The sequence below is a fragment of the Tachyglossus aculeatus genome, chromosome 12, assembly GCF_015852505.1.
Source record: "Tachyglossus aculeatus isolate mTacAcu1 chromosome 12, mTacAcu1.pri, whole genome shotgun sequence".
Lineage (NCBI taxonomy): Eukaryota > Metazoa > Chordata > Mammalia > Monotremata > Tachyglossidae > Tachyglossus > Tachyglossus aculeatus.
In genome coordinates, this window is record NC_052077.1 from 19,801,383 (window position 1) to 19,829,354 (window position 27,972).

General features: G+C 43.6%; 1 protein-coding gene and 1 non-coding gene across 2 annotated transcripts in view; one reads left to right on the forward strand and one right to left on the reverse strand.

The window, feature by feature from the left end:
* Positions 1-27,972, forward strand: part of ARHGAP10 (Rho GTPase activating protein 10) — a 262,121-nt gene that overhangs the window by 227,421 nt on the left and 6,728 nt on the right. Inside the window, exons 20-22 of the mRNA XM_038755281.1 lie at positions 4,201-4,360; positions 24,231-24,395; positions 25,927-26,018. Of these exons, the coding sequence (XP_038611209.1) occupies positions 4,201-4,360; positions 24,231-24,395; positions 25,927-26,018 (417 nt within the window). The remainder of the gene's footprint in view (positions 1-4,200; positions 4,361-24,230; positions 24,396-25,926; positions 26,019-27,972) is intronic.
* On the reverse strand, positions 16,226-16,363 carry LOC119935919. Its single transcript, XR_005453517.1, has one exon. It is a non-coding gene; the product is annotated as a small nucleolar RNA SNORA7 (small nucleolar RNA).

Sequence of the window (27,972 nt, forward strand, 5' to 3'; positions counted from 1 at the left end):
GAAAATGGGGATTCAGTACCTGTTCTTCCTCCTGCTTTATTCAGTCATATTTATCTAGTCCTTACTGTGTGTGGAGCAGTGTGCTAAGTGCTTGGAACAGTACAATATAACAATAAACAGGCACATTCCCTGCCCACAGCGAGCTTACAGGCTGGGAGCTCCGTGTGGGAGAGGGACTGTGTCCAACCTGATTAACTTGTACCTTCCCCCAATGCTGAGAACATTGCTTGACACATAATAAGTGCTTAACAAACAAAATAATAATAATGGTAATACTGCAGTATAATTTGGATGCAACTTTTTGGAGGGTATTGCTGTTTTCCTAGGAGGAAGGCATCCTTAGCATTATACATGGCTCTCTGAGAAAGCTGTATGGCTGTGGCTGCAATTATTTTTTTAAAGTCACTCACCTTTAGCAGCTCTTGCTACCGGCAATTAGAGTATTTATCAAAATCACTGTTATTTATTGAGCTCATCATATGCACAGCACTCTACTAAACCCGCTTAAGAAATCACAATATAATAGAACTGGGAGACTCCATTGTAGAGTTTACAATCTAGGGGATAACTGTAGGAACTAGAAAATGAAATGAGTTCTACTCTTTCCCTTTGATCGTTAAAGCCTCTAGAAAGTGACATTTTGCCATCTACCTATGTTAGTTGTCATTAATAATGAAGCACCTAAAGCACCTGGCTGTTCACTAGCTATGAAACTCCAGTTTAGGAAAGGAGTAGGAATTTTGAGACCCGGCTACTATGAAAACAGGGTTCTGTTGCCTTTTGCCATTTTTTACGATGAACTGGGGTTGTGGTGAGAGTTAATGGGCTGTGCGTTTGTTATGTACCATGCATTTTTGCACTAGCTGTGGATATTATCAGTATGTTTGGTAAAGTTAGGAGGAGAGATGCTATACTGCTATTTCTAGGCTTGGATAGCCCCAGAATCTCTACAGATTCTGTGTAAAGACACCCTCTTTCAGGCATTCAAATTGGAAGATGTTTTCACCTTCCTTATTCTGTTCCCCAGTGACCCTTTGGCTGTTTGAAAAGAATGAAGTGGCTGACACAATCAATCAGTCATATTTATTGAGCACTTATTGTGTGCTTTGGGGCTTTGGAGAGTACAGTATAACAATATAGCAGACATATATACCAATATAGCAGAAAAGAAAAAAGTAAGGAAGAAAGCCTTGAATTACAAGGTAGACTTACTATTTTTTAATAGTGTCTGAATATTATGAGGCAGTTTTGAAAGTTGGAGTTTGATTAAAAATTTAAAAAATGACAACTAAATGTGAGGTCAGTATTTATGGCCATTTGATTTAATGTCTCTGGCACTGAAGTTCTGTTGAAGGTTGTTTGCTGTGTTCAAGGATTCACATTGTTTTTTATATGAAGAGAAGGAACAGGGGGCTGCAGATGCTTGAAAGGAGGATTGGAGAAGTCCTCTATGCTTGGCCTGCCTATGTAAATATATATGCTTCTACAGATGGTATTTTCACTTGATGGGTTCCTATTGCTAATGTTTGGCAGGAGGAGGCAAATCCTTCTAATAAGATGTGATTTAATATGTGAAATGACAATCTGTGCTGCATCAGTATGCTGGAAGGAACCCATTGAGGAGGAGAGCAACAGTGGGGGATATAAAATGGGAAGTTGGTGTGTCTAGTTTTTCAAGCGTCTAAGGCATCTTTTTAAAGTTGCATTAGACTCCCGCTGTCTGCATCACCAGAGGCTCATCGTGCTGCCGGGCTTATAGTTACAAACAGAGGCAGTGAATTAGTCACCCCTGGTCTCTCCGGCTCTCCTCATCCGCTTGTGGTAGGTCAGGCCGTGCTGGCAAATAATGCAGCATCTAAAGGTGAGGACCTGCTGGTATCCAGGCCACCGAAGCCAAGAAGCTGCTGCCGGAATGAGCAGCATCTGCCTGGAATGCGTTGTTTGACTCATTTTTAAGGTTAGCCTCCTCCGCCTCAGAACTTATCAAATTTTGATCCTCCTGGCCAAGTTGTATCCCAAAATTAGCAGCTGCATTGTAGGTATATTTTCGGAGACTTACTTTAGACTACTTACCGGTATTTTCGCTTTATGGGGTATTAATCTCTAAGGAAGCCAGTCTAGCCTGATTGTGAAAGGGTGTAGGGGAGAGAGGCCCGGGAAAGCAGGCGTTATCCGGGCTGCAGGCTGGCTCCTTTCAGTGGAGAAATAAAGAGATACAAAACCCTGGCTTGGGCAGAGCCTTCATGAAGCAGAGGAGGATGTAACCTTTACTCCGGAGTGTGTGTTTCAGACTGGACTGGGTTCAAGAAAAAAATTGCTAATAAGTCATAGCAATGGCCTATCAGAAGGTTGCGGTTCATTTGGTTGAAAATTGGCCCTTCTGTCTGGGACCGAGTTATACCAATTAGCCAAAGCCTCTTGTGGTGAGTAGCTGTGGAAAAAGTGACTTTGCTATGGGCAGTCTCATTGTCATTTCCGTTTGCACTCCAGTGAACCGAGATAACTCAGGGCCTTACAGAGGTAGGTTAAGATTATATCATGGTAGATTCTTCCCTCATAAGCAATTTCTCCCTCTCTTGCCTTGCCCTCCAGCGCTTCTTCCCCTTTCGCCCTCCAACAAAATCCACCCCCCACCCCCCAGTTTTCTTAAGAAACCTCTTCCCACCCCATTTTTTCCCTGGGCACTGAATCCCAGGCTTTCCCAGATCACTGCCTCCATAGGGGGCTTTCTTTCTACCACACACCCCATTTTGAGCTCTCCACAGCTCTCCTCCCTGAGATTTCTCCTCTTTCTGAGAGCCTTTTTCCCAAGTCCCTTCCTCCAGCTGTTCATTTCCAAGAGCTTTCTGAACCTTGTATTTTGTCCTTTCCGGGGGCCAGACAGGCCGATCGATGTACGAACCCTTCCTACAGTCGGGTCACAATTATGGCCTCTCTATGGAGCTGGGGCTGGACTGTAGAAGAGAGCTTGGAGTTTAATTATGTTGGGATCCATCTTACATCCGAGCCTGGAGTTTTCATTCAGCTCAGTAGGTACTGGAATTTGATTCCATCAAGGCTGGCTTCAAGCAAGGATCCTGTTATTTCTGGATTTTTATTCATGCTGAGTCCAAGCCCCAGAGATCCTAAAAAATGATGCCGTCACCTGATCGTAGACATAGGTGGTGGCCTGAGCCCCTTAAACCCATTCTGTGGTCCCTTTGGCTGCTGCAGCGATTGTGCAGTGAGACGTCGAGCTCTTCACTAGGTAACTTGGTGTCTGCCGTGGTGTCGTGTGTCTGCCTCGGTTACCTGACTTAAATGAAGATGGTGAAATTGGTGGAGACCGTGGAACCCTGAAGGGCTCTGTGAAGGGAAAACTTGCAGGGATATTACGGCTGAGGCAAGGAGTGCCAAAGAAGCAAGAAAAATAATAGGTGGGGAAACAGCTTACTGTAATCTGTTTTCCATTTCCCAAGTTCCTCTCCAAAGCTTGTAACATGTATAAATGATGCTCGATGTATTTAATAAAATGGTGTTCCCGTAGCACATAAATCAAACCGCCAAACTTGAAAAGGTTTCTTCGCTTTCAGCCAAGATTTCCCTCCCACAGTCGCCGCAGCTGCCTAGACCCTTGGAACTTCTTTCAGATATGTTTGTCATGAGGCAGGTATTCATCCCTCTAAAGGAACCTTCTCAGGACAGGCCAGAGTGGGAAGACGGACAGCTGTACCAGCTCTGAAAGTCCCTTTTGAAGTGTTTTTAATCTATTGTGCCCCCAGTAGGAGCTCGGGGAGTCGAGTGAAAAGCCGTCGGGAAGACCAGGAAAGGGGGGTCAGACCGCAGTGCACCGCAGCTCTGTTCTCAATCGTCTGTGAGGGTAGCACGCGGTTGAGAGATGCCTGCTGATTATAGATTAGAAACTCACTGTGGTCACGCTCAAGGCTATGGTCTTGCTTTTGATTTGATTTTGATTACTGTGTTGTCTTGTGGGACAGTACTTCCTGCTCTGCATTCCAGATGATTTATTTTAGGAATCTCTGGCTTGGAAAAAAAAAAGCCTTTCAAGAGAGGGGTCCCAAGTAGTCGGAGACTGAATTATAAATGGAACTTTAAGGAGTAATTTGAGTGACAAATCAAGTAATGCAATGTGATTTGTTAGGTGCATGGTATGTTTTTCCAGAGCATTTCTTTGAATTCTGATCCCCTTTTTTATTTTAGCTGATAATTATACCTCTCCAAAGGAGGACACCCCCACTGGCAGTCAAGAATCCCTTTCTTCCCAGTCTCCGACACCTGCAATTTCTAGCAGCCCCACGGGACCGGACAAAAACCACCTCTTCCCCAGTGCCGCAGATTTTGTGGATTGGACATCGAATCAGTGAGTGTCTTTTTCCATTGGGTTTTGAAATAATGATACGATGCAAAAGTGAAAGGCAATCAGTCAATCAATAGTATTTATTGAGTTCTTACTATATGCAGAGCACTGTACTAAATGCCTGGGAAAGTACAATGCAACAGAGTTGGTAGACGTGTTCCTTGCCCACAGAGAGTTTACAGGCTTATCAAAGCCTGTGCTTAGTACAGTGTTTGGCACGTAATATGTGCTTAACAAATACCCTTTTCAAAAAAATGATTTACATTTTGAGAATCTATTTTCAGGGCCCTCTCTGCTCTGTTCGACCCACTCCTTTCCCAGTGTGAGAGAGGTGCTGATTCCATTACCTCAGGCCTTGCTCACCAGTCGCATCAGCCACATGAACGAAGAGACCCAAAGTTCAAGGTCTGAAGTAAATTAGTCTGTAAGCACGTATGATTGGAAGGTTTGGAAGGATTGGAAGGTTTCTTACACTCAAGACCCATTTACAGATGAAACGAGATGAAACTTCCCAAATGGAGTTCGGCCTATATTTAGATAATTATACATTCTTGATAAATACTACATCTCAGATGTGTAGTGCATAATTAAATATATTATTTCACTCAACTATACAAGACAAGCATATATCGGGCATTCAGATAAATAATTGTATCTTTTGAACACTTACTGTGTGCAGACCACTGTATTGAGCACTTGGGAGAGTACAGTGTAACAGAGTTGGTAGACATGTTCCCTGCTCACAGGGCGCTTACAATCTAGATTCACTTAAATTTCAGTAGGCGTACACAGAAGCAAAAAGCAGCAAATGTTGGAACTAGGAAAGCAAGATAGGTGCATCTGGAGCTAAAAGCCAGGTGGAGACTCTTGCCCATTGTCTATCAGAGGTGAAATTTGATCTGGGTTCAGATTTAATATGAAACAAATAGCTCTTAATTATTTGCAGCTGGAACATACTGAGGTTAGGCAGTGGAGAGCAGTTAAGTCAGGAATCTCACTTCCACTGCATTTCAGCAGAAAAGTGACATTATGAGCCTTAATACGGCCAAGGCCAAATTCACAAGACGCTTATGCTTGAAACATGAGTGTGATATTTTTGGTCATAAATCAAACTCTTGAGTGAATTCCCTGGCTCCCTAGTCGTACCAGTTCTAAAATGTCAGAGAAAGCTCTCCAACCTTGAAAGGCCCAAAAAGAAAAACGTGGAAGAGTCGAGACTGGAAAAGAGATTTTCTTTGTATTGTGGCGGTTTCCCGCTGGACAATTCGAGAGGTCCGTAAAATGGTTTTAATACAGCTCCGTTCCTTACTAATGTGTGTGATGTTTCTCGTTGAAGGGAATTCACTCGTAAGCATATTTTAGTGCATGCCAAGCTCTTTCAGGGAGGTTCCCTCTTCTCCAGCTCCCAGAAACACATCTGAGGGATAGGGTAGCTATTGCTGGCGTTAGAGAATGCTGGACACCTCCTTCAAGGACTAGAATAGTCAGGGTATGGTACATTTGTCAAAAGGTTACAAATAATGACATCGATAGGACAGGTGAACAAGTTCTTTTTAGTAATAATAATAACAATAATGGGTGTTTAGGTGTGTACTATGTGCCAAGCGCTGTACTAAGCTCTGGGGTGGATACAAGCTAATCAGATTGGACACAGTCCCTGTCCCAAATGGGGCTCACAGTTTTAATCCCCATTCGACAGATGAGGTAAGTGAAGCTCAGAGAAGTGAAGTGACTTGTCCAAGGTTACACCGCAGACAGAGTGGCGAAGCCGGGATTAGAACCCAGGTCCTTCTGACTCCGAGGCCCGTTCTCTGTCCACTAGGCCAGGCTGCTTCCCGACTCTAGTCTCTGGCAGGCGGGAAAGGGGAAAACCCCGATCCCACCCTTGCTCCAGAGTCGCTTTCTTCCCCAGGCAGGTCCCTGTAAACGTGGGCGCTTCTTCCGAGCCGTAGGACTGGGAGGGTAGTCATGTAAAGTAAAATAACCAACATCAGTGCATCCAATCAACCAATCAATCTAAAGTATTTGAATGGCTCCTGAGTGCAGAGCACTGTACTACACTCTCAGGAGAGGCCATTAGAATTAGGAGCTGTGATCCTCGGCTCTTAAAATCTGAGGAAACAGACACTAAAGTAAATTACAGGAAGGAGGGAAGTCATGCGGCATCCATCCATCACCCATCAGTGGTATTTTTTGAGCACTTCCTGGGTGCACAGCACTGAACTGTATATGTGTATATATGTTTGTACATATTTATTAGTCTATTTATTTATTTTACTTGTACATATCTATTCTATTTATTTTATTTTGTTAGTGTGTTTGGTTTTGTTCTCTGTCTCCCCCTTTTAGACTGTGAGCCCGCTGTTGGGTAAGGACTGTCTCTATATGTTGCCAATTTGTACTTCCCAAGCGCTTAGTACAGTGCTCTGCACATAGTAAGCGCTCAATAAATACGATTGATGATGATGATGATGATGTACTGAACACTTCGGAGAGTACAACCAAGTAAGTAGTCATGATTCCTGCCCTCAGGGAGCTTACAGTCTAGTGGGGAAGACAAACATTAAAATAAATTATAAGTAAAGGTGGCAGGGGTTTGAGTACCTAAATGCTTAAGGGGAGTACAGACTTCAGTGCATAAGTTATGCAAAGTAGAGGAAAGCTTATGTGCGTAAGTGCTTTGGAGGATGTCATATCCGATAGTCCACCACTCTTCCCACCTTCAGAACCCTCCTAAAATCACATTTCCTACAAGAAGCCTTCTTTGACTGAGTCCTTTATTTCCCTCACCTACCCTGCCATCTGCACTGACTGTGCACTTGGCACTGTACCCCTTAAGCACCTTGGTAACTCACCCGAGCCTCACAGCATTTGTGTAAATTTGCTTCTATTCTTATTTTCTCTCGCTAATCTATTTTAATGTCTGTCTCACCCTGTAGTCTGTAAGCTCCTTGTGCGCAGGGCTCGTGTCTGTCAACTCTGTTATAGTGTGCTTTCCCAAGCACTTTAGTACGGCACTCTTCGCACAGTAAGCACTCAAAAAATATCCTCAAATACCACTCAGTTGCTTGTGTGGCAAGGAAGGGATGAAGTGGCAGTTGGGAGCAATTAGGTTGGGAAGGTTAGAATAATAGTTGTATTTGTTAAGTCCTTACTATGTCCTTACTTCGGGCTTTGGGAAGGGCAGCGTGGCTCAGTGGAAAGAGCCTGGGCTTTGGAGTCAGAGGTCATGGGTTCAAATCCCGGCTCCACCACTTGTCAGCTGGGTGACTTTGGGCAAGTCTCTGTGCCTCAGTTCCCTCATCTGTAAAATGGGGATTAAGACTGTGAGCCCCACGTGGGACAACCTGATCACCTTGTATCCTCCCCAGCGCTTAGAACAGTGCTTTGCACTTAGTAAGCTCTTAATAAATGCCATCATTATTATTATTCTTATGTTCCAGGCACTGCACTAAGTGCTGGGGTGGACACAAGCAAATCAGGTTGGTCACAGTCCCTGTCCCACGTAGGGCTCAGTCTCCATTCCCGTTTTACAGATGAGGTAACTGAGGCACAGAAAGTGAAGTGACATGCCCAAGGTCACACAGCAGACAAGCATCAGAGTCTGCATTAGAACCTATGACCTTCTGACTCCCAGTCAATGCTGCTTTTCAAAGAAATTAATCAGGGAAGATCTGGAGGAGCTGGGATTTCAGGAGGGCTTTAAAATGGGGAGATGCAAAGTGGGAAGGAATTCCGGGAAATGGGGAGAGGCTGTGAGCGAGATATTGGCAGCAGGAGAGAAGAGTAGGGAGAGCAGTTAGCAGCGCTAGTGGGTGAGGATCGGGCCTGCTGAATTGGATGAATATCAACCCTCCTGATGGAGGACAGCTGTGGATTGCCATCTTCCTGTTTACAGTACTCCCTTTTATCCCTTTTTTTTAATGGGTGTTTTAGAAAGACTTTTTATATCCTACAGCACACCTTAGGGAGAAGGCTTTTGCCTCTGATTAGTTTTATCCATTGTGTGGGATGAATGGAGAGCGTGCCCGATAAGAGGATCGCTAGAGAAAAGGAGGAAAATTCTCCCAGGGGAGAATCCACATGGCATAACGTAAAATTGGTTGTGCAGACAATTCCATAAAGACTTGAAAGTTTGGTATCCCCCCTCCACCAGATGTAATAATAAGAATAATGGTATTTGTTAAGCACTGTTTGGCACTGTTCTAAGCATTGGGGTAGTTACAAGGTAATCAGGTTGTCCCACGTGGTGCTCACACTCTTAATCCCCATTTTACGGATGAGGTAACTGAGGCACAGAGAAGTTAAGTGACTTGCCCAAGGTCACACAGCAGACAAGTGGCAGAGTCAGGATTAGAACCCATGTCCTCTTGATTCTCAAGCCCATGCCATTTCTACTAAGCCACGCTGTGTCTTGGGGAACGTTGACAAATTCTGTACGTTCCTTTTCTTTAGGCACTGTGGGCCAATAAGTATGGGCCAAGGAACCATTGTGCTATGTAACCTCCATTTCATGGCTTCCTTTTTCCATTGTCACAAGCACATTTTTCCTCTGCTCACGTCCCATGGTTTGTGTCACTTTGTCATCCCTGTATTGCGGACCCTAGCGGAAACACCCCATTGTCATTAAATATCTTTGTCTCACAATATTTTCCAAAGTCCTTCCCTTACTGTATCACCCCCAGTGTCTGATTAACAATAGTTGTAATAGAATCAGCGTGGCACAGTGGAAGGAGCACGGGCTTTGGAGTCAGAGGTCGTGGGTTCTAATCCCGGCTCTGCCACTTGTCAGCTGTGTGACTTTGGGCAAGTCACTTCACTTCTCTGTGCCTGTTACCTCATCTGTGAAATGGGGATTAAATAATAATAATAATAATGGCATTTATTAAGCGCTTACTATGTGCAGAGCACTGTTCTAAGCGCTGGGGAATTTACAAGGTGATCAGGTTGTCCCCTGGGGCTCACAGTGGTAATCCCCATTTTACAGATGAGGTAGCTGAGGCCCAGAGAAGTTAAGTGGCTTGCCCAAAGTCACACAGCTGACTAGTGGTGGAGCCGGGATTTGAACCCATGACCTCTGAAACCAAAGCCCAGGCTCTTTCCACTGAGCCACGCTGCTTCTCTAAAGATTAAAGACTGTGAGCCCCATGTGGGACAACCTGATTACCTTGTATCTCCCTCAGCGCTTAGAACGGTGCTTGACACATATTAAGCACTTAAAAAACACCATTATTATGTGCCAAGCACTGTGCTAAATGGCAAGGTAGATACAGATAACCCAGGCCAGATACAATCCCTGTCCCACATAGAGCTCATAGCCTTAGGAGGGGGGAAAATAGATATTTATTTCCATTTTACTGAGACAGAGAAGTTAAGTGACTTGTCCAAGGTCACACAGCGGGCAAATGGTGGGGCTGGGATTAGAACCCAGATCTCCTGACTTCCAATCCTGTGCCCTATCCACTCGGCCACTCTGCTTTTGTAACCTGCGGCTGCTATTTCTGGGATTCCCAACCCAGTAGCAGAGTAGTAATAGCATTTATTAAGCGCTTATTCTGTGCGGTGCACTGGGCTGAGTACTGCAAAAAAATCCATAGCTGGGAATTAGATCCCGTGTCTGTCCCTGGAGATTCCCCTCAGGAAACACTCCTGTTCCACATGCATTCCCTGTAAACTCTGTATGCCCTTAAAGCTGGCCAGCTGGATCATGGAAAGGCAGGCCTGCTTTTTGTAATTTATGTAACGTCTGTCTCTCCCTCTAGACTGTTAAGCTCCTGGCGAGTGGGGGGAACATGTCTATCAACTCTTTGATATCGTACTCTGCCAAGCAGTTAGTGCAGTCCTGTACATTCAGTAAGCACTGAACTGTCATTGATTGACTGAGAGAGGTCAGATTTCTGTTTTATCTAGCAAATATTTTGCTTTTCCAAGTTATCGGTACACTTTGGCAAAAAGTACATTTGCCTTTTTTAAGTCCGTTTTTAGCTACATGTCTTCGGATGGCTCTGAGTTTCTTTGGAGCTTCGAAATTTGTGCTGTGTGAGGACTCATTTCAGGGGGTCGGTGGTGTTTATTGAGCCCTGACTGTGTGCAGGGCACTGTACTAAGTATTTGGGAAAGGACAATGAGGTAAGTAGATATGATCCATTTCTTTAAGAGTGTGGTGGGTTCATCATCATCATCATCAATCGTATTTATTGAGCGCTTACTATGTGCAGAGCACTGTACTAAGCGCTTGGGAAGTACAAATTGGCAACATATAGAGACAGTCCCTACCCAACAGTGGGCTCACAGTCTAAAAGGGGGAGACATCACCATTTTGCACAGCAAACCTCAGGACAGGGCTCATTCTTGGTTCTCTTCAGAGAGATCCTTAGGTCTCTAGCCACTCTGTCCTCTCATATACCCTCACCCGGTAGACCCAGCAAACAGTGAGCACTTGGACCGACAGGCTGTATGAGAGTGGGGCTGTCCCAAGGTGCCGCAATCCCAGAAGCTGCAACCGATCGATGAATCAATCATATTTCTTGAGTTCTTACTGTGTGCAGAGCACTGTTCTAAGCTTTTGGGAGTGTACAGTACAACAGAGTTGGCAGGCGCATTCCCTGCCCACAACTGGCTTACGGTGTAGAGGGGGAGACAGATATTAATATAAATAAACACATTACGGTGATGTAGGGGCTGTGAGGCTGAGGGAGGGGTGAATAAGTGTACAAATCCAAGTGCACCTGTGAGGGTGAAGCACATTCGTGGAGGAAAAATACAGAAGCAGAGAATTTCTGATGTCCGAATGGTGTGTAAATGGAGCCCTCGCTTTTGACAGGTAGAAAACAACACCCGGGAATTGGATTTCTGAGGTTCCTGCTGATGTTTATGATTTGTGGGTATTATTCATTACAATCAATCAATCTGAGGCTATTACTTACCTGTGCACTCAATAAGGTGATGGGTGACTTCATTGCCAGTGAAGAATTGCTTACTAAGTCTCCTTGGAGGACATTACATCATAGGTCAAGATATTTCAAATGCTCTAGAGTCATTTTTTATAAGACGTTTTCTCTAAACAAGTTAGCCCCAGTTATAATGGATGGAGCCAGGTCCATGACAAGTAATCCTCCCAGCTTCTTTCTCTTTTTCTTTGGACTTATAATGCCCCCCAACCTCTTTCCAAATGTCACCCAACCAGGGTAGAATTGGAAGTTGCTCATTCTAGCCAAAATGTTGTTGTGCTCATGCTGCATATGCTGTCTCGCTGACTTAGTTTCTGGAGGAAGACTGCTGATCGCAGCCACACTGGCCAGCGGAACTCTTCTTCTCTAACAGCCAAATAACAGGCTGTACTTTGTCTATTTTGAAAAATATTTTACTTGTGTTTGTGTATGTGTCTAAGGTCATACAAAGCTCATTCATTTGGAGGGTTTCCTAGGTTACATTCAACTAGAGCTATGTTGGAATTGCTCAGAAAATGATTTGTAACGCTTTGTGTTGTGATGTTTATGATGTGATGTTTGACATCATCAATTGTGTATGTGCATGTATATATATATATATATATGTATGTATACATGTATACACACATAGACCTATGTATAGAATAAATTCTTCTCCCTTTTGCATTCTCCATATAACATTGCTCCTTATACTAGCTCAATTGAATTTTTTTACCCTTCTCTTCCAAATGAAACTATTCTCTTCCCTTGTCCCCCATCTTTCTGTCTCTCTGTCTCTGTCTCCTTCTCCCTCCCCCCGGCCTCCCCCCCGACCCCCATGTGTGACTTGAAAAATTTGGCCCACAAAGTTGACGACACCCACCTACCTTGCCTTGTCTCTCATCTCTCCTGTCCTCTATGAAGTTTTTACCCTCCTTTAGCAATCAGTTTTATTTATTGAGAGGTTATTGTGTGCACCACACTATACTTAGTGCTTGGGAGAATATAACACAGTTGGTAGACACATTCCTGCTTACAATGAACTTGCAGTCTAGAGAGAACTACAGATATTAATATAAATCAATAAATTAAAGATGTTATAATGCTATGGGATGGAGGGGGGGAGTGAATAAAGCATGCAAGGGCAGCGTGCGGAAGGGAGTGGGAGAAGAGGAAATGAGGACTTAGTTGGGGAAGGCCTCGTTGAAGAGATGTGCTTTTAATAGGGCTTTGAAGATGGGGAGAGTGATTGTCGGATATGAAGAGGGAGGGCGTTGCAGACCAGAGGCAAGACGTTGGCTAGAGGTCGGCCACGAGATAGACGAGATTGAGATACAGTGAGCAGGTTGGCATTAGAGGAGCAAAGTATGCAGGCTGTTTGTAGTAGAAAATCAACAAAGTAAGATATGAGGGGGCAAGGTGATTGCTGTAGAATCAATGGTGAGGAGTTGCAATGTGATGCAGAGGTGGAAGAGCACCCATTAGATGATCTTGAAGAGTGTAGAAATGTGGACTGAGTGGTTTTCTAGAAAAGTGATCCGGGCAGCGTAATAAAATATGAGCCGTAGTTGGGGCAGGCAGGCAAGTCAGAAAGGATGCTGAATCAGTAAACTAGGTGGGATAGGATAAGTGCTTGGATTAACATGGTAGTAGTTTGGATGGAGAGGAAGGGAGAATTTTAGCAATGTGAAAGAGACGAGTGAGGGTAATGCCAAGGTAATGGACTTGTGAGATAGGGAGGATGGTGGTGCTGTCTACAGTGATGGGAACGTCACGGGTAAGGCAGGGATTGGCTGGGAGTGGTTAGGAGTTCTCTTTTGGACAAGTTAAATTTGATATGTCCGGTGGGATATCCAAGTAGAGGTGTCCTGAAGGCAGGAGGAAATAGACTGCAGAGAAAGAGAGAGCTCAAAGCTGGATGTGCATATTTGGGAATTATTTGCATAGAGATAGTGTCGGTTTGGAGACTAAATGGGGCATGGTGACTTGAGAAAATTGGATGGGGTCAAAAGATTAGAAGTCTTTGTAGGGGAAAAGCACAGATTTGCTGGGAGAGGGTGTGCGTGGGGAAGGAATGGCAGGTGAGGAGGTTGTGGCAGATGCAGGGATTTCAAAGTTGTTGAGGTAGAGATTGTACAGTGACTAGAGATAATGATATGTAGGGAGCCCGCTGTTGGGTAGGGGCCATCTCTATATGTTGCCAACTTGTACTTCCCAAGCGCTTAGTACAGTGCTCTGCACACAGTAAGTGTTCAATAAATGAGATTGAATGAATGAATGAGTGAGTGTTCAAGTTGGTTAGTGGAATAGCAAGAGCAATAGCTTCCCTTCATCAATTCATTTGTCTGTGATGGTGCTTTCTAAATCTAATTTAGCTTCGGGGACCAGACACCTTGATCTTATTGCTACTCTTTCATCATCTGTATAATTCACAACTCTGCTTTATTGTGTTAAACACAACACAGCAGAAACAAACAATCACCCTCACCCTCCCAGAAAAGCACACATTCCAAATAAGGGTTCCGGAGAATTAGAATCTTAAGGTAAAACCATCTCCACTTTTGTGGAAGGTGAGTGGCGCATTAGTTCCACTTGTTAGAATAAAACTTGGGAAATCTGCTGTTGGGGTCAAGTGCCTTAGATTGTTAACTCTTTAACCATGCAGGGCATGGCTCCTCTTCCCTTGCAGCTTCAGCGAAGTATCAAGTAGAGATTGTACAGTGACTAGAGATGATGATATGTAGGGAGCCTGCTGTTGGGTAGGGACCATCTCTATATGTTGCCAACTTGTACTTCCCAAGCACTTAGTACAGTGCACAACAGACAGTGGAAGTCAGTGAGTGCTGTTAACTGAGTTGCAGACTAACTGACTTAGTCAAGGTTTGTAAAGACTGTTTTTTCTTTTTTTAAATCTCTTTCTGTGCTTGAGACCTTTCCTTACCAAGACAATAGATGAGTGGTAGGACAATTTCAAGTCTGTGGTCCAGAGGATAAACACCTTCTTATAATAACAATAATAATAATAATAATAATAATAATAACAGCATTTATTAAGTGCTTACTATATGCAAAGCACTGTTCTAATCGCTGGGGGAGATACAAGGCGATCAGGTTGTCCCACAGGGGGCTCACAGTCTTAATCCCCATTTTGCAGATGAGGGAACTGAGGCACAGAGAAGTTAAGTGACTTGCCCAAAGTCACATGGCTGACAAGTGGTGGAGCCGGGATTTGAACCCATGACCCCTGACTCCAAAGCCCAGGCTCTTTCCACTGAGCCATGCTGCTTCTAAGCCTCTAGGGTTATGTAGGGTACTTATGTAGGGTACTTACAACACCCTTTTTGGAGCTGACACACAACATGGGTTGGTGGAATCTGACTTGTTACCTGTTTTACTCCTCTCTGCCGGCTCAGCAACAGAAGCATTTGTTAAGTAAAAGATACCAGTCCTGCCCTCATTTCACTAGCAGTCTAATGCCTTTTTGGTCTGTTTTTAGTTAGCTAAAAACCATTTGATGAAAAGAGTCTACCACAAAATTCAATCCTTTTTGATGGAAAATGCTGTAGGCTCATCCTGAACATTAGTACATTTTTTTTGTCTCCAGTAAGATTTTGGCTTCCCTAATAGCATTATCATCATTGAATTCTAATCTCAAAAATAATGCATAACAAATAGTACCTTTCATTGTTGTATTTATTGAGCGCGTATCGTGTGCAGAGCACTGTACTAAGCGCTTGGGCGAGTACAGTATAACAGACACATTCCCTGCCCACGAGCTTACCTTCTTACAGGCTTAGTATATTATGCAAATGTTGTTCCTTAATCTATGTGAAATTAGAGTTAAGAATCTGGTTGGTTTCCAAGGTCTTTCTGGACAAAAGAAACAAAGGCCTGACCTATAAAACATGAATGTCGACCTTATTGAGAGGGAGTTGCTTCCCTGCTGTAAACCTGAGTGTCAGTTATACCCAAATAGCACATTGTCTATGAGAATAAGATTCAGTTTGAGATTTTTCTAAGGTGATTCTGGTTGTTGTTCATACACATAACTCACTTCGAGCTGTGACTGGCCAAGCCAAATTTATTATTATTATTAGCCCTCTGTATGAGTAGTAATTGTAAGGATTAAGATTTTTTTATTCGTTAAGATTGCATGAAAAATCATCATCAAATGCATCACTTACTCCCATCCTTTCCTAAGACAAAACAGTAAGCTAACTGTTTTCTCTCAAGCCGAGAATCTAAAATTCAGCCTTCTTAGCTGATTCCTCCAGTGATTATCTGGCAAGAAGAAAAATGAAATCACAGTAATAGATTCTCTCAATGGATGACTGAAAGGAGATACAATTGTAATACCAGTCCTGTAAAGCAGAACCCTGGGAAATGACTATATTGGGAATGAACTGATGTAACAGGAGGTGAAGGAACAATGCTATGCAGGCTTGTTAGTGGAGAACACCAGAATCAGTGCAATACCCCAGTGCTAAGTTAAATGCTTGCCACATTTTTCAGTGAAGGAAAAATAATAATTGTGGTATATTTGTTAAGCACTTACTATGCACCAGGCACTGTACTAAAAGCTTGGGTAGGTAGCAGAATGGACACAAGTGCTTAGTACAGTGCTCTGCACACAGTAAGCGCTCAATAAATACGATTGATGATGATGATAACACAATCTCTGTCCCACTTTGGACTGTGTTACCTGGCTTGTTGTTATCTCATGCTGTTGAGTGGTGTCCTACCCATAGTGACGCCATGGGCACATCTCTCCCAGAACGCTCCAACGCCGTCAGCAATCATTCCGTTACTGTATCTATCCATAGAGTTTTCTTGGTAAAAATACGGACATGGTTTACCATTGCCTCCTTCCATGCAATAAACTGTGTCTCTTTCCTCGACTCTTTCCCATGCCGCTGCTGCCCAGCACAGGTGAGTTCTGACTTGTAGCAGGTTGCCTTCCACTTGCTAGCCACTGGCCAAGCTAGGAATGGAACGGGTAAGCATCTGCTTGACTTTTCCTCCTGTAGTCGTGACTAGTAGACTACTGGAAACTCTCCAGGTGCGACCCTGAGAGGCTGTTATCTGGCTACCAAATCCTTATTCCAAGGTAGCACACATGCATCTCCCTTTCTTCATCTCTTTTTATTGCATCTCTCTTTCTTTGTTTTTTCTCTTCTCTGAACAGTGGTTTCATTACGTATTAACTTTTGACACTGCATGCTGGAGCTAGTTCTTCTAAGGTTGTTATGATCAGTAGGGGAAGACACGCACGATTCAGGGAAAGCATCAGGAAACCTCAGGATGAACGCAGTCATAGAGTAGGAAACCATTGTCAAATGCAGGCAAGGATAGAAAAGGATATCCACATCTTGACTGCAGGAAAGTCTTTACTTTAGGCATGCATTTCTCTAACTACTGGGTTACATGTCTTTAAATTATATATTATAAATTATTTATGTACATTAATGTCTCTCTCCCCCTCTAGACTGTAAACTCGTTGTGGGCAGGGAACGTGATTACCATCTCTGTTGTACTGTACCCTCAGACATAGTAACAAACACCATCATTATTGTTATTATTATTTTTAATAATAATAATGGCATTTATTAAGTGCTTAGTATGTGCAAAGCGCTGTTCTAAGTGTTGGGGAGGTTACAGGGTGATCATGTTGTCCCACGGGGGGCTCACAGTCTTCACCCCCATTTTATAGATGAGGGAACTGAGACCCAGAGAAGTGAAGTGACTTGCCCAAAGTCACACAGCTGACAAGTGGCAGAGCTGGGATTTGAACCCATGACTTCTGGCTCCAAAGCCCATGCTCTTTCCACTGAGCCATGCTGCTTCTCAGTGAACACCATAACTAATAATAATACCAGATGGATTCCTGTCTGCTCTTATTGGGGAACTTCCCAGGTTTTTCCCATCTCCTGGTTTCAGGCAGCAATGCAGTTCTACACTTTTTAGTTCGGTGATGACAGGAGATCCCCCTTCTAGACTGTGAGCCCGCTGTTGGGTAGGGACCGTCTTTATATGTGGCCAACTTGTACTTCCCAAGCGCTTAGTACAGTGCTCTGCACACAATAAACACTCAATAAATACTATTGAATGAAACTATATGTCAGAATCTGGTACCTTTTTATAGCCCCAGTTTGTGTCCTGGAGTGTGTCTCACCTAAATGCCTTGCAAAACATCATCTCAGAGGATAAAAATGATGGAGATGGGGCTAGGCCTTGTCACAGATAAGGTATAAGCCTTGGTCCAGAAATCTCAGGACTGAGAACCTAGGCAAAGGAATTGATTGTAGAGAAATAGTGTAACCTAGAGGAAAGAGCACTGGCCTGGAAATCAGAGGACCTGGGGTTCTCATCCCAGGTTTATTACCTGTCTCCATAGTAACCTAAGGCAAGTCACTTAACTTCCTTGTACCTCAGTACTTCATCTGTAAAATGAAGATTAAATCCTATTCCCTCCTGTTTAGACTGTGAGCCTCATGTGGGGCAGGGACTGCGTCCAACCCGATTAACTTGTACCATCATCATCAATCGTATTTATTGAGCACTTACTATGTGCAGAGCACTGTACTAAGCGCTTGGGAAGTACAAATTGGCAACATATAGAGACAGTCCCTACCCAACAGTGGGCTCACAGTCTAAAAGAGTCTGCAGTCTAAAAACTTGTATCTGTCCCAGCGTTTAGACAGGCACTTAGTAAATGCGTAGCAAGTACTGTAATTATATTATTATTATTACTGGGATAGATGTTTGCATAAAATCAATCCCATTGTCTCTCATTCCTGCCAGTCGTGTTTCTCCTGGAGCGTGGAACTGTCAATCAATCAGTGGTATTTATTGAGCACTTTGTGCAGAGCACTATTCTAAACTCCTAGGAGAGTAAAATGCAAGAGTTGGCAGAAACGTTCCCTGCCCATTTTTTCCTAGCTATATAAATGATAGTTTGCGGGTTATGCTCATTTTTGCTCCAAATTATGACCTCATCAGTGTCTCCTACTCAGTGACAGTGTGGTTTTAGGAATGTTTTTCTTCTCTTTTGGCACCACTTATATGCTGTCTTTTGGCAAAGCAGAGCAATAAAGCAACATTGCTGTAACTCCACTGGGAGAGGCACAATCTAATTCAGAGCCTTTCCGTCACATGGTTAGTACAGTACATCAGGCTGGCTGGCTCCCAGGCTGTCTCCTGCAAGTAGGTTAGGCAGCACTGTAGACACTGCAATGAAATCAGGGTACTATGTTGCACAGTGTAAACTGGGCACATGATGTCGAGAAGGGAGAGAGGGGAAACAGAATCTGTATCAAGAGCCACAGTCATTAACTCTGGCCCTTTATCTTCTGCCCACTATTTTTCTCGCCTTTCTTTCATTCTTCTTTCGGATTCCATTTTTTTTCTATCCCCCACACCATTCTTCCCTTGCTCCCTAGTGAAAAGCAGCAGCATTCATTTGGATGGAGATTTTCCACCACATAGAGATATAAAATATTTCCTTCTTTCTATATTAACATTTCAAATGCTCTCGCCTGGGACAGCTGCTTCAGACTTACATTGCAGATTCCTAGACTGGCATGAAAGATTTTTACGCTAATATTCTCCTGTTCAGAGAACTGGCAAATGAGGGGGGTTTTGGTGCCCCTCCACCAACCCAATCTCTGTTCTAGTGTTGGCTCCTGATTCTATTCAAATTTCATGCCTGGGTGTTGTGCTTATGACTTGATATTTTGGATTTTGTTCATTTTTTTTCTAAGTGGATATACTCTGCCTGGTATAAAACAAGAAATTTTCTCCTTTGGCTTTTGAGCGTGTTCTCTGACTGCCCGTGCAGCTGTTGCTGAATTCAGAGTTAAGGAGATATTCCCCTCCCTCATCTCTGAAATATTTGAGCTATCACACTGCCAGAAAGTTTTTAATATGCATGAAGTGTACAGTCTCCTGGAGAAGATTTGATGAAAATTTGAATTAGAAGTGGACGAGATCTCCTGATTTTATGACACAAATAGCCGTTTATAACAAACACACGTAATTTCACGTCCCTGACATTATCTGATTCCCAACAAACCTGTTCTTATATTTTTCTGACTTAGTGTGGATTCCTATCATGTGTTCCTCCCCCAGTTTCCCTATCTCTCCCTGCTGCTTTTCATGACAGACACACAATATATATATATTTCCTTTCACGTGATTATCCTTTGTGTAAGTGCAGCAGTGACCTCCACCTTCTCTTCCTTCCTCCTTCCTTTTTTCTCCCTCTCTCTCTTGCTTCCTCTCCCTCTCCATCTCTTTTGCTTTCTCTTTCTTTCCTCCCTTCCCTCTTGCTGATATGTGTTACCTTAGGAACAGCCAGACAAATAACCAATCAAAGCTGGTCAAGAGTTTGTTCCTGAAAATCAGTATGAAATCTCGAGTTTACTTTCTGTGAAGCCTGGTTGTTCCCTTCTTCTCCTCCAGATTCATAGCGTCAGACAACAACATTTCTTTTCAAAAGATGATGATTACTGTGTCAGGTTTTCCATCAGGGAAAATGGATTGCCTTCATTTCAGCCCTTAGGAGAGAGGATTCTTTCAATACACCATCTTAAATTTTAAAGACACTACACAGCAACCCAAAATTAGTTTCTCTCTTTAATGTATTTGTTTCGTGAAAGAGACTTCTGAGATTTCCGAAGGAGGTGCCTTTTTTTAAACCCTCTACTGTAGAATGACTTATAGGAGACGTGATATTTATATAATTTTTTATTGCCCCATACCATTATTAAATAAATCCAGTTGTTTGTGCCAGACCCCAAATCTTATTAATCAAAATAGCCCTCCCTTTCCTGGACTCTGGGAAATAAGCAGTTAAACTGGTTGAACTTTTATCTGAGATGGTTCCAGAGGGTGAAGAAGTAGAAGGGAAGACAACAAGCTTATGACTTCATAAATTCATCACGGGCAGGCAATGTGTCTGTTTATTGTAATCTCTCAGTGTTACAAAGGTACTGACTCTCTGTTTTTTATATATGATATTTGTTAAGCCAGGCACTGTACTGGGCACTGGGGTAGATATATTTAATCAGGTTGGACACAGTCCCTGTCCTACACAGGGCTCACAGCTTTAGCCCCCATTTTACAGATGAGGGAACTGAGGCACAGAGAAGGGAAGTGACTTGTCCAAGGTCACACAGCAGACAAGTGGCAGATCTGGGATTAGAACCCAAGTCCTTCTGACTCTGAGGTCCGTGATCTATCTTCTAAGCCATGCTGCCTCTTGTGTGTGGTGGTACGCGCGACTCCTTTGAAACTATTATCACCAGTGCTCTGTATTTGCTGCCTCATTCATTGTGTGACACTAGGAAATTGGTTAATCTCCCAGTGCTTCAGCTTCCTTTTGTTAAATAATAACGGGACCACTCATTACCATTCCACAAGGGTGTAGAGGGTGAGTTTTCTAACCCAGATGATGAATAGTTTTAAATAGTGACCTGGTGAGAATTCATTCATTCATTCAATCGTATTTATTGAGCGCTGACTGTGTGCAAAGCACTCTACTAAGCGCTGATAAATGTGAGGGTGACCAAGGTGCGGCTTGCAAACATTTTCACTTCCTTCTAGCTTCCATTCCTCTTCTTTTCTGAGTCAGAAGGGTGACTGTTATTTCATTTTTGTGTTATTTAATTTTTGTTCTTTATGGTCAGAAGTACATTTGGGGTTGTGAGGAATAACACATCCCATCCTCCTTCGAGAAGCCCTTAGGAAACTCGCTGAAAAATTATATGGCAGTTATTTCATTCATTGTGGTCTTAATTTCCAGCTCCCCAGGCACTTCTGCTTTCCTTCCTCTCTATCCCACACACTGACTGTTGCCGTCAAGAGTCATCCCTGAATGTCCTCTTCTCCCCTGGTGAAGCTGCATTCAAGAATTTCTGGCAACCACAGATTTAATGATTTTAGTGACTGGTGATACAGATCACATTCAGAGTGTTTCTTGGCACAGTATGAAATAGCTTTTATTGTGTTTGAGCAAGTGGAGTGGATAGTCATGAGATTTGTAATAAAGTATTTGTAGAGTTAAAAAGCAAAATCCTCCTTTCCTCTACCCGTTGTATTAGATGCCCTTAAAAGTTAGCTTGTGAAGTATAACTGTCTTTCTCTCCTGACAGTTAAAGCATTTCTAAAGTAAATTAGATAGTACCATTAATAAATCAGGAATACTCAAAACCAGTACAAGCCAAATAGTATCGTGAAATTCAATGATATGGGAATTATAATTAAAAATAAATATCCAAATCTGAGCTAGTTCAAAGTCTTGGCAAGTCAGGTTAATAATAGTAACAATAATAATTGTGGTATTTGTTAATTGCTTACTCTGTTCCAAATTCTGTACTGAGTGCTGGGATAGATGCAAGATAATCTGATCAGGCACAATCTCTATCTCACATCATCATCATCATCAATCGTATTTATTGAGCGCTTACTGTGTGCAGAGCACTGTACTAAGCGCTTGGGAAGTACAAGTTGGCAACATATAGAGACAGTCCCTTCCCAACAGTGGGCTCACAGTCTAAAAGATATCTATCACATGGGATAACAGTTTAGAGAGGAGAGAGAGCAGGTTTTTTAATCTCTATTTTACCAATGAGGAAACTGAGATGCGGAGAAGTTAAGTGACTTGACCAAGGCCATATAGCAGGCATTTAATAAGGCACTGGGATATCTTTGCAACCAACACATTTGGGAGACGATGAAACCCAAACAACTACACAAATTTTACCCACTTTTATGCTGTTTTGGGGAGCATAATAGCCCAAGTGATGCCATTGAAGAGTGTCCAGTACACTCTCTCAGACAGTGGCACATACACTTGCTTTGGGGAACTGTGTGATGATAGCCCTCCTTGACATCCTTATGGTGACGTTTAGGCCATCTGCCACCCCTAATTCTCCGTCTTTATCCAGATCCTATTCTCTAGTAGAATATTCCTGAACCCCTCATTCATAAATGTACCCAAACCCCTCTAGAACATGTTGGTATTTTCAGCCCATCAACTTCCCATGTAATGAATTCCATATGTTTACCAGCTGCCGCGTGAAGAGTGTTTCCTTTTGTTTGACAGGAACCTCACACTTCCAGCTTCAATGGAAGCCCCCTCGTCTCGTGGTGAAATTGGAAAATCACAATTTAACAGTCACCCTGCTCAATTCCTTCATGTTTATGTAGCCTTCTCTCATCACCTTCCCACCAACCCTTGACTTTGCAGACTTAGCTCACAGCTGGGGGATTTGGCCCTCGCCCCACTGGACCCGCAGGCCTTATAACACCTCTAACTAACTTTGATTTTTCTTTTCCAGATGACTTTTTATCAATAAAAGAGGATGATATTACTATATAATAGCAATAGTGATGGCAATTGTGGTATTTGTTAAGTGCTTACTATGTATCAAGCATTGTTCTAAATGCTGGAGTTAGATACATGTTAAACAAATTGGATAAAGTCCCTGTTCCACACGGGGCTCACTAAGTAGAAAGAAGGGCAGATATTTTATTTCCGTTTTACAGCTAAGAAAACAGAGGCCTGCAGAGTTAATTGACTTGTCCATGGTCACAAAGCAGGCAAGTGAAGCAGCGTGGCTCAGTGGAAAGAGCACGGGCTTTGGAGTCAGAGGTCAGGGGTTTGAATCCCAGCTCCGCGACATGTCTGCTGTGTGACCTTGGCCAAGTCACTTAACTTCTCTGAGCCTCAGTTACCTCATCTGTAAAATGGGGATTGACTGTGAGCCCCACGTGGGACAACTTAATCACCTTGTATCCTCCCCAGCGCTTAGAACAGTGCTTTGCACATAGTAAGCGCTTAACAAATGTCATCATTATTATTATTATTAAGTGGCAGAGCTGGATTTAGAACCTGGGGCTCTGATGCCGACCAGTGATCTTTCCACTGGAATTGCCTCACTTCCAATCATGGTGGGGTTAGAGATCGAAAGAGAACCTGGGAGATAAAATTAAGTGCTGTTGTTCTTTCATTCATTCAGTCAGTCAATCGTATTTATTGAGCGCTTACTGTGTGCAGAGCACTGTACTAAGAGCTTGGGAAGTAGAAGTTGGCAACATATAGAGACAGTCTCTACCCAACAATGGGCTCACAGTCTAGAAGGGGGAGACAGACAACAAAACATGTAGACAGGTGTCAAAGTCGTCAGAACAACTCTTCTCCCCAGCTTCCCCCCACCCCCTCCCTCTCAGCACTTTTTGTAGTTTCTACTTGCATTTTACCTTCAAAGAATCCTGAGCTAAATATCTCAACAGATGGAGTTCAAACCACTCATATTAGGAGGGGCATTGAAACGATCGCAGAGGAGAGATTTGTCCAATAATCAAATGACTATATAGGCTTAGGATTGGGGTGACCTGATGTGACAGGTGTCCAGTTCTGGGCAATAATCAATCAATCGTATTTATTGAGCGCTTTCTGTGTGCAGAGCACTGTACTACATATTTATTGAGCACTTACTGTGTGCAGAGCACTGTACTAAGCACTTGGGAAGTACAAGTTGGCAACATATAGAGACAGTCCCTACCCAACAGTGGGCTCACAGTCTAAAAAGGGGGAGACAGAGAACAAAACCAAACATACTAACAAAATAAAATAAATAGAATAGATATGTACAAGTAAAATAAATCAATAGAGTAATAAATATGTACAAACATATATACATATATACAGGTGCTGTGGGGAAGGGAAGGAGGTAAGATGGGGAGATGGAGAGGGGGACGAGGGGGAGAGGAAGGAAGGGGCTCAGTCTGGGAAGGCCTTGGAGGCTGGTTCACTCAATTATTTCCTACCCTTTGTGGAGAACAGAGGTGATTCCAGCCATTCAGTGTCACGCTGCTAGGTATAAGACACTGTGAGAATTTTATGCCAACTATTAACCGTATCTCTCCTCTTGTCTCCTCAGCCCGAGCCAGCCTCGCGCCCCCATGGTCCAGTGGCTTAACCCACAGCCTCCCTCCTCGCCGGTTTCCACCTCAGCCGCCGCTCCACCTTTACCAGTGTCACCGTCTTTCTCCACGGCTCTCCTCATGTTCCCTCCCACAGCTTTGAGCGACAGGCCAACCGAGAGGTACGTCAGCTTATCCGAATTGGGCGAGGTGCAGCCCGTGATTCGTGTGATCGTGATTCAGCCCGGAGGAGGAGCCTGGCCCGGGGCCCTAGTGCCTTTCTCCCTCAGCCCTTGCTCTAGACCGTAAGCTCGTTGTGGGTACGGGATGTGTCCGATGTATTGTTATGTAGTATTCTCCCAAGTGCTGAGTACAATTCTCTACACCCAGTAAGCGCTCAATAAATTAGACTGACTGACTGACTAAGACCATATCAGGCTCTGGCTGAACAGGGTTGTCTGGCTCGTAGCCTCTCTCCGACTCCTCATTTCTGATCCCAGAGACGAGAGACAACTTAAGCAGTGGAATCCAAGCATCATAGGTGTGACTCTCTGCGGGTAGTTACTTTGACATAAGGCAGCTCTAATGAGAAAGATGGAGGTTTGGGTGGTGGCCAGTCATCTTGGACAAATTTGCATTAGCAGTTCATTGATGAGAGGGGCAAGTGAATGTACCTCTCTCTTGCACTGCATTGCCTTTAATCTCCAGATATGATGCTTTTTCCTGAAAGTTAGGCAGAAGTGCTTCAGAAATAAGCATTCCCTGCCCTATGAGTGAAAAGACTTAGAAATAATAATGACGGCAATGATAAGTGTGATTTTAGTTCACTGTTTACTACGTGCCAGCACTCTGCTTAGCACTGGCGATTGCACAAGATAATCTGGTTGAGCACATGTCCCTGCCCCAGCTGAGGCTCCCAGTTTAAGGGAGGACAGCAAGTATTGCATCTCCAATTTACAGACAAGGAAACTGAGGCATGAGGAAGTTAAGTGACTCACCTGTGGTCACAAAGGAGGCAAATGGCAGTGCTGGCTGGGTTTAGAATCCAGGCCCTCTGACTCAATCGATCAGTGGTTTGATTGAGCGCTTACTGTCTGCAGAGCATTGTGTTAAGCACTTGGGGAAGAACAATACAACAAAATTGGTAGATAATAATAATAATAATAATAATGGTATTTGTAAGTGCTTACTATGTGCCAGACACTGTACTAAGCGCTGGGGTGAATACAAGCAAATCGGGTTGGACACAATCTGTGACACATAGGGCTTACAGTCTCAATCCCCATTTTACAGATGAGGTAACTGAGGCCCAGAGCATTGAAGTGACTTTTCCAAGGTCACACAGCAGACATGTGGCAGAGCCGGGAGTCATGATCTTCTGACTCCCGGGACCGTGCTCTATCCACTATACCACGCTGCTTCTAGATGTGATCCTTGCCCATGAGGAGCTTTCAGTTTCCAGGCCCCTGCTCTTTTCAATAGGCCATATTGCTTCCTAAAGTCTCCCTAGAAGTTCCCTATAAAAAGTTGACTTTGAAATGCGTCATTTACACGAAATCAACTTTGCCGGAGGTTCGGTCCCTCACTGATTTTCTTTGGCGTGTTGTGGTACAGATAACAGTATGTAAACGAGAGGGAAGGTGGAAACTGGAAGGAAGCTACTGCCTCTTCTCAGCCTCCAACTGTCCCTTCCATCTCACGTCTCTTTTCCAGCGCGGTGAATCGGAAGGCTCGAGCAGTGTATCCGTGTGTGGCTGAACACAGCTCGGAGTTGTCCTTTGAGATAGGAGACATTTTTGAGGATGGTAAGTGCGAACAGGTGCTGAGCACCAGCTTCTCCATTCTGCCTGCAGAATCAAATTGACAACCCACAGTAAAGTTCCTATAGCATCCCCCTGGCCTGAACAGGCCCAGCCAGTCAGTCAATGACTCAACCGGTCATATTTATTGAGTGCTTACTGTGTGCAGAGCACTTCCCAAGCACTTAGTACAGTGCTCTGCACACAGTAAGTGCTCAATAAATACGATTGATGATGATGATGTACTCAGTGCTTGGGAGATAATGATATGAGAGAGTTTGGCAGACCCGTTCCCTGCCCACAGGGAGCTTCCAGTCTAGAGGGGGAGGCAGACATTAAAATAAATTAACAATCTGGACATAAGTACCTTGGGGCTAAGGGTGGGGTGCGTATAGGATACAAATCCAAGGGCGGGGGTGATGCAGAAGGGAGAGGGAGGAGGGACATGAGGCCTCTTGGAGGAGATGTGAAATGAGTAAGACTGTGAAGGTGGGGAGAGTGGTGGTCTGCTGTATACGAATGGGGAGGGAGTTCCAGATCCGGGGGGAAGGTTGGGGGGAGAGTGAGAATCCACTGGGGCTGCGGGGAGGGATTTATTTATTTATTATTATTATTTATTTTTATTTTTATTTAATTTTTTTATTTTGTATTATTTTAATACTTATTATTTCTCCCCCTTCTAGACTGTGAGCCCACTGTTGGGTAGGGACCGTCTCTATATGTTGCCAACTTGTACTTCCCAAGCGCTTAGTACAGTGCTCTGCACACCGTAAGCGCTCAATAAATGCGATTGGTTGATTGATTGATTCCAGGCCAGAGGGAAGACATGGGCAGGGGGTCATCAGTGGTGGGATAGATGAAATGGAGGTAGAGAGGGTGATAGAAGAGCGAAGTGTCTGTGCTGTGTCATAGTATAATGTTGTAAATGATAATAATAATTTTGGTATTTAAGTGCTTACGATGTGCCAGGTATTGTACTAAGTGCTGGGGTAGATACAGAGTACTTGGGTTAGACACAGTCCCTGTCCTGCATAAGGCTCACAGTCCTAATGCCCATTTTACAGATGAGGTAAGTGAGACACAGAGAAGTGAAGTGACTTGCCCAGGTTTACACAGCAGACAAGTGGCGGGGGCAGGATTAGAACCCAGGTCCTTCTGAGTCCCAGGCCCATGATCTATCCACTAGGCCACGCAGTCAGTGAGGCGGTGGGAGAGGTGATGGCTCCTGAGTGCCTGAACAGACGCCGTCACTTTGTCTGATGAGCTGTTCTTTCCAGGTTGGTAGGGTGTTACCAATCACCGACTCCTTAGAGGCAAAGGGGAAGTCTTCATTCAAGTTTTCTAGCAAGGTTGTGGTAGAAAGGTTTCTCTTTAGCTGGGTAGAGTTGACCAAAAGCAAATTAGCTGTGGTTGGGGTGAGAGACATCCTGCGTATTTCTTTCCTTTTAAAAAAAAAATACACATTCCTTCGCTAGAGAGCCAAAGCCACTTTACCATATATTTCTTTCTGGGTGAAGAGTAAAATGCCTGGAGAGATTTGATTTTTTTGGAAGTTAAGTGTTTAGAAGTCACTTTCCATTCTGGTTCATTATCTGATTTCTCCACAGTTGTAAAACAGTTGTGAAACTCCAGAAATGTGTGTTTATGCTTTGGAGCCCTGCGTATTGAAAGGAAGACTCAGGTTTTCATTTCAGAGCTTGATCTGATATTGCCGCGACAGCCTTCTGAAAATGGGTTTTGCTCTCCTGGCTTGCTATTTCTCAGTATAGCTCGTACTGTTCTGTGCTGCCCATTTTTTTTTTCAAGTGCTTTTATTTTTCCTTGTGTTCTTCCATTCGTAGTCCTCATTATAAAATGCATTAGTTGCTATGGAAATGATGACGTTTTGTTAGGGGTGGAGCTTAGTTTCTTACAAGAGTAGTACAGACACAATGCATGTAGCTGATTCCCGGGTGTATTT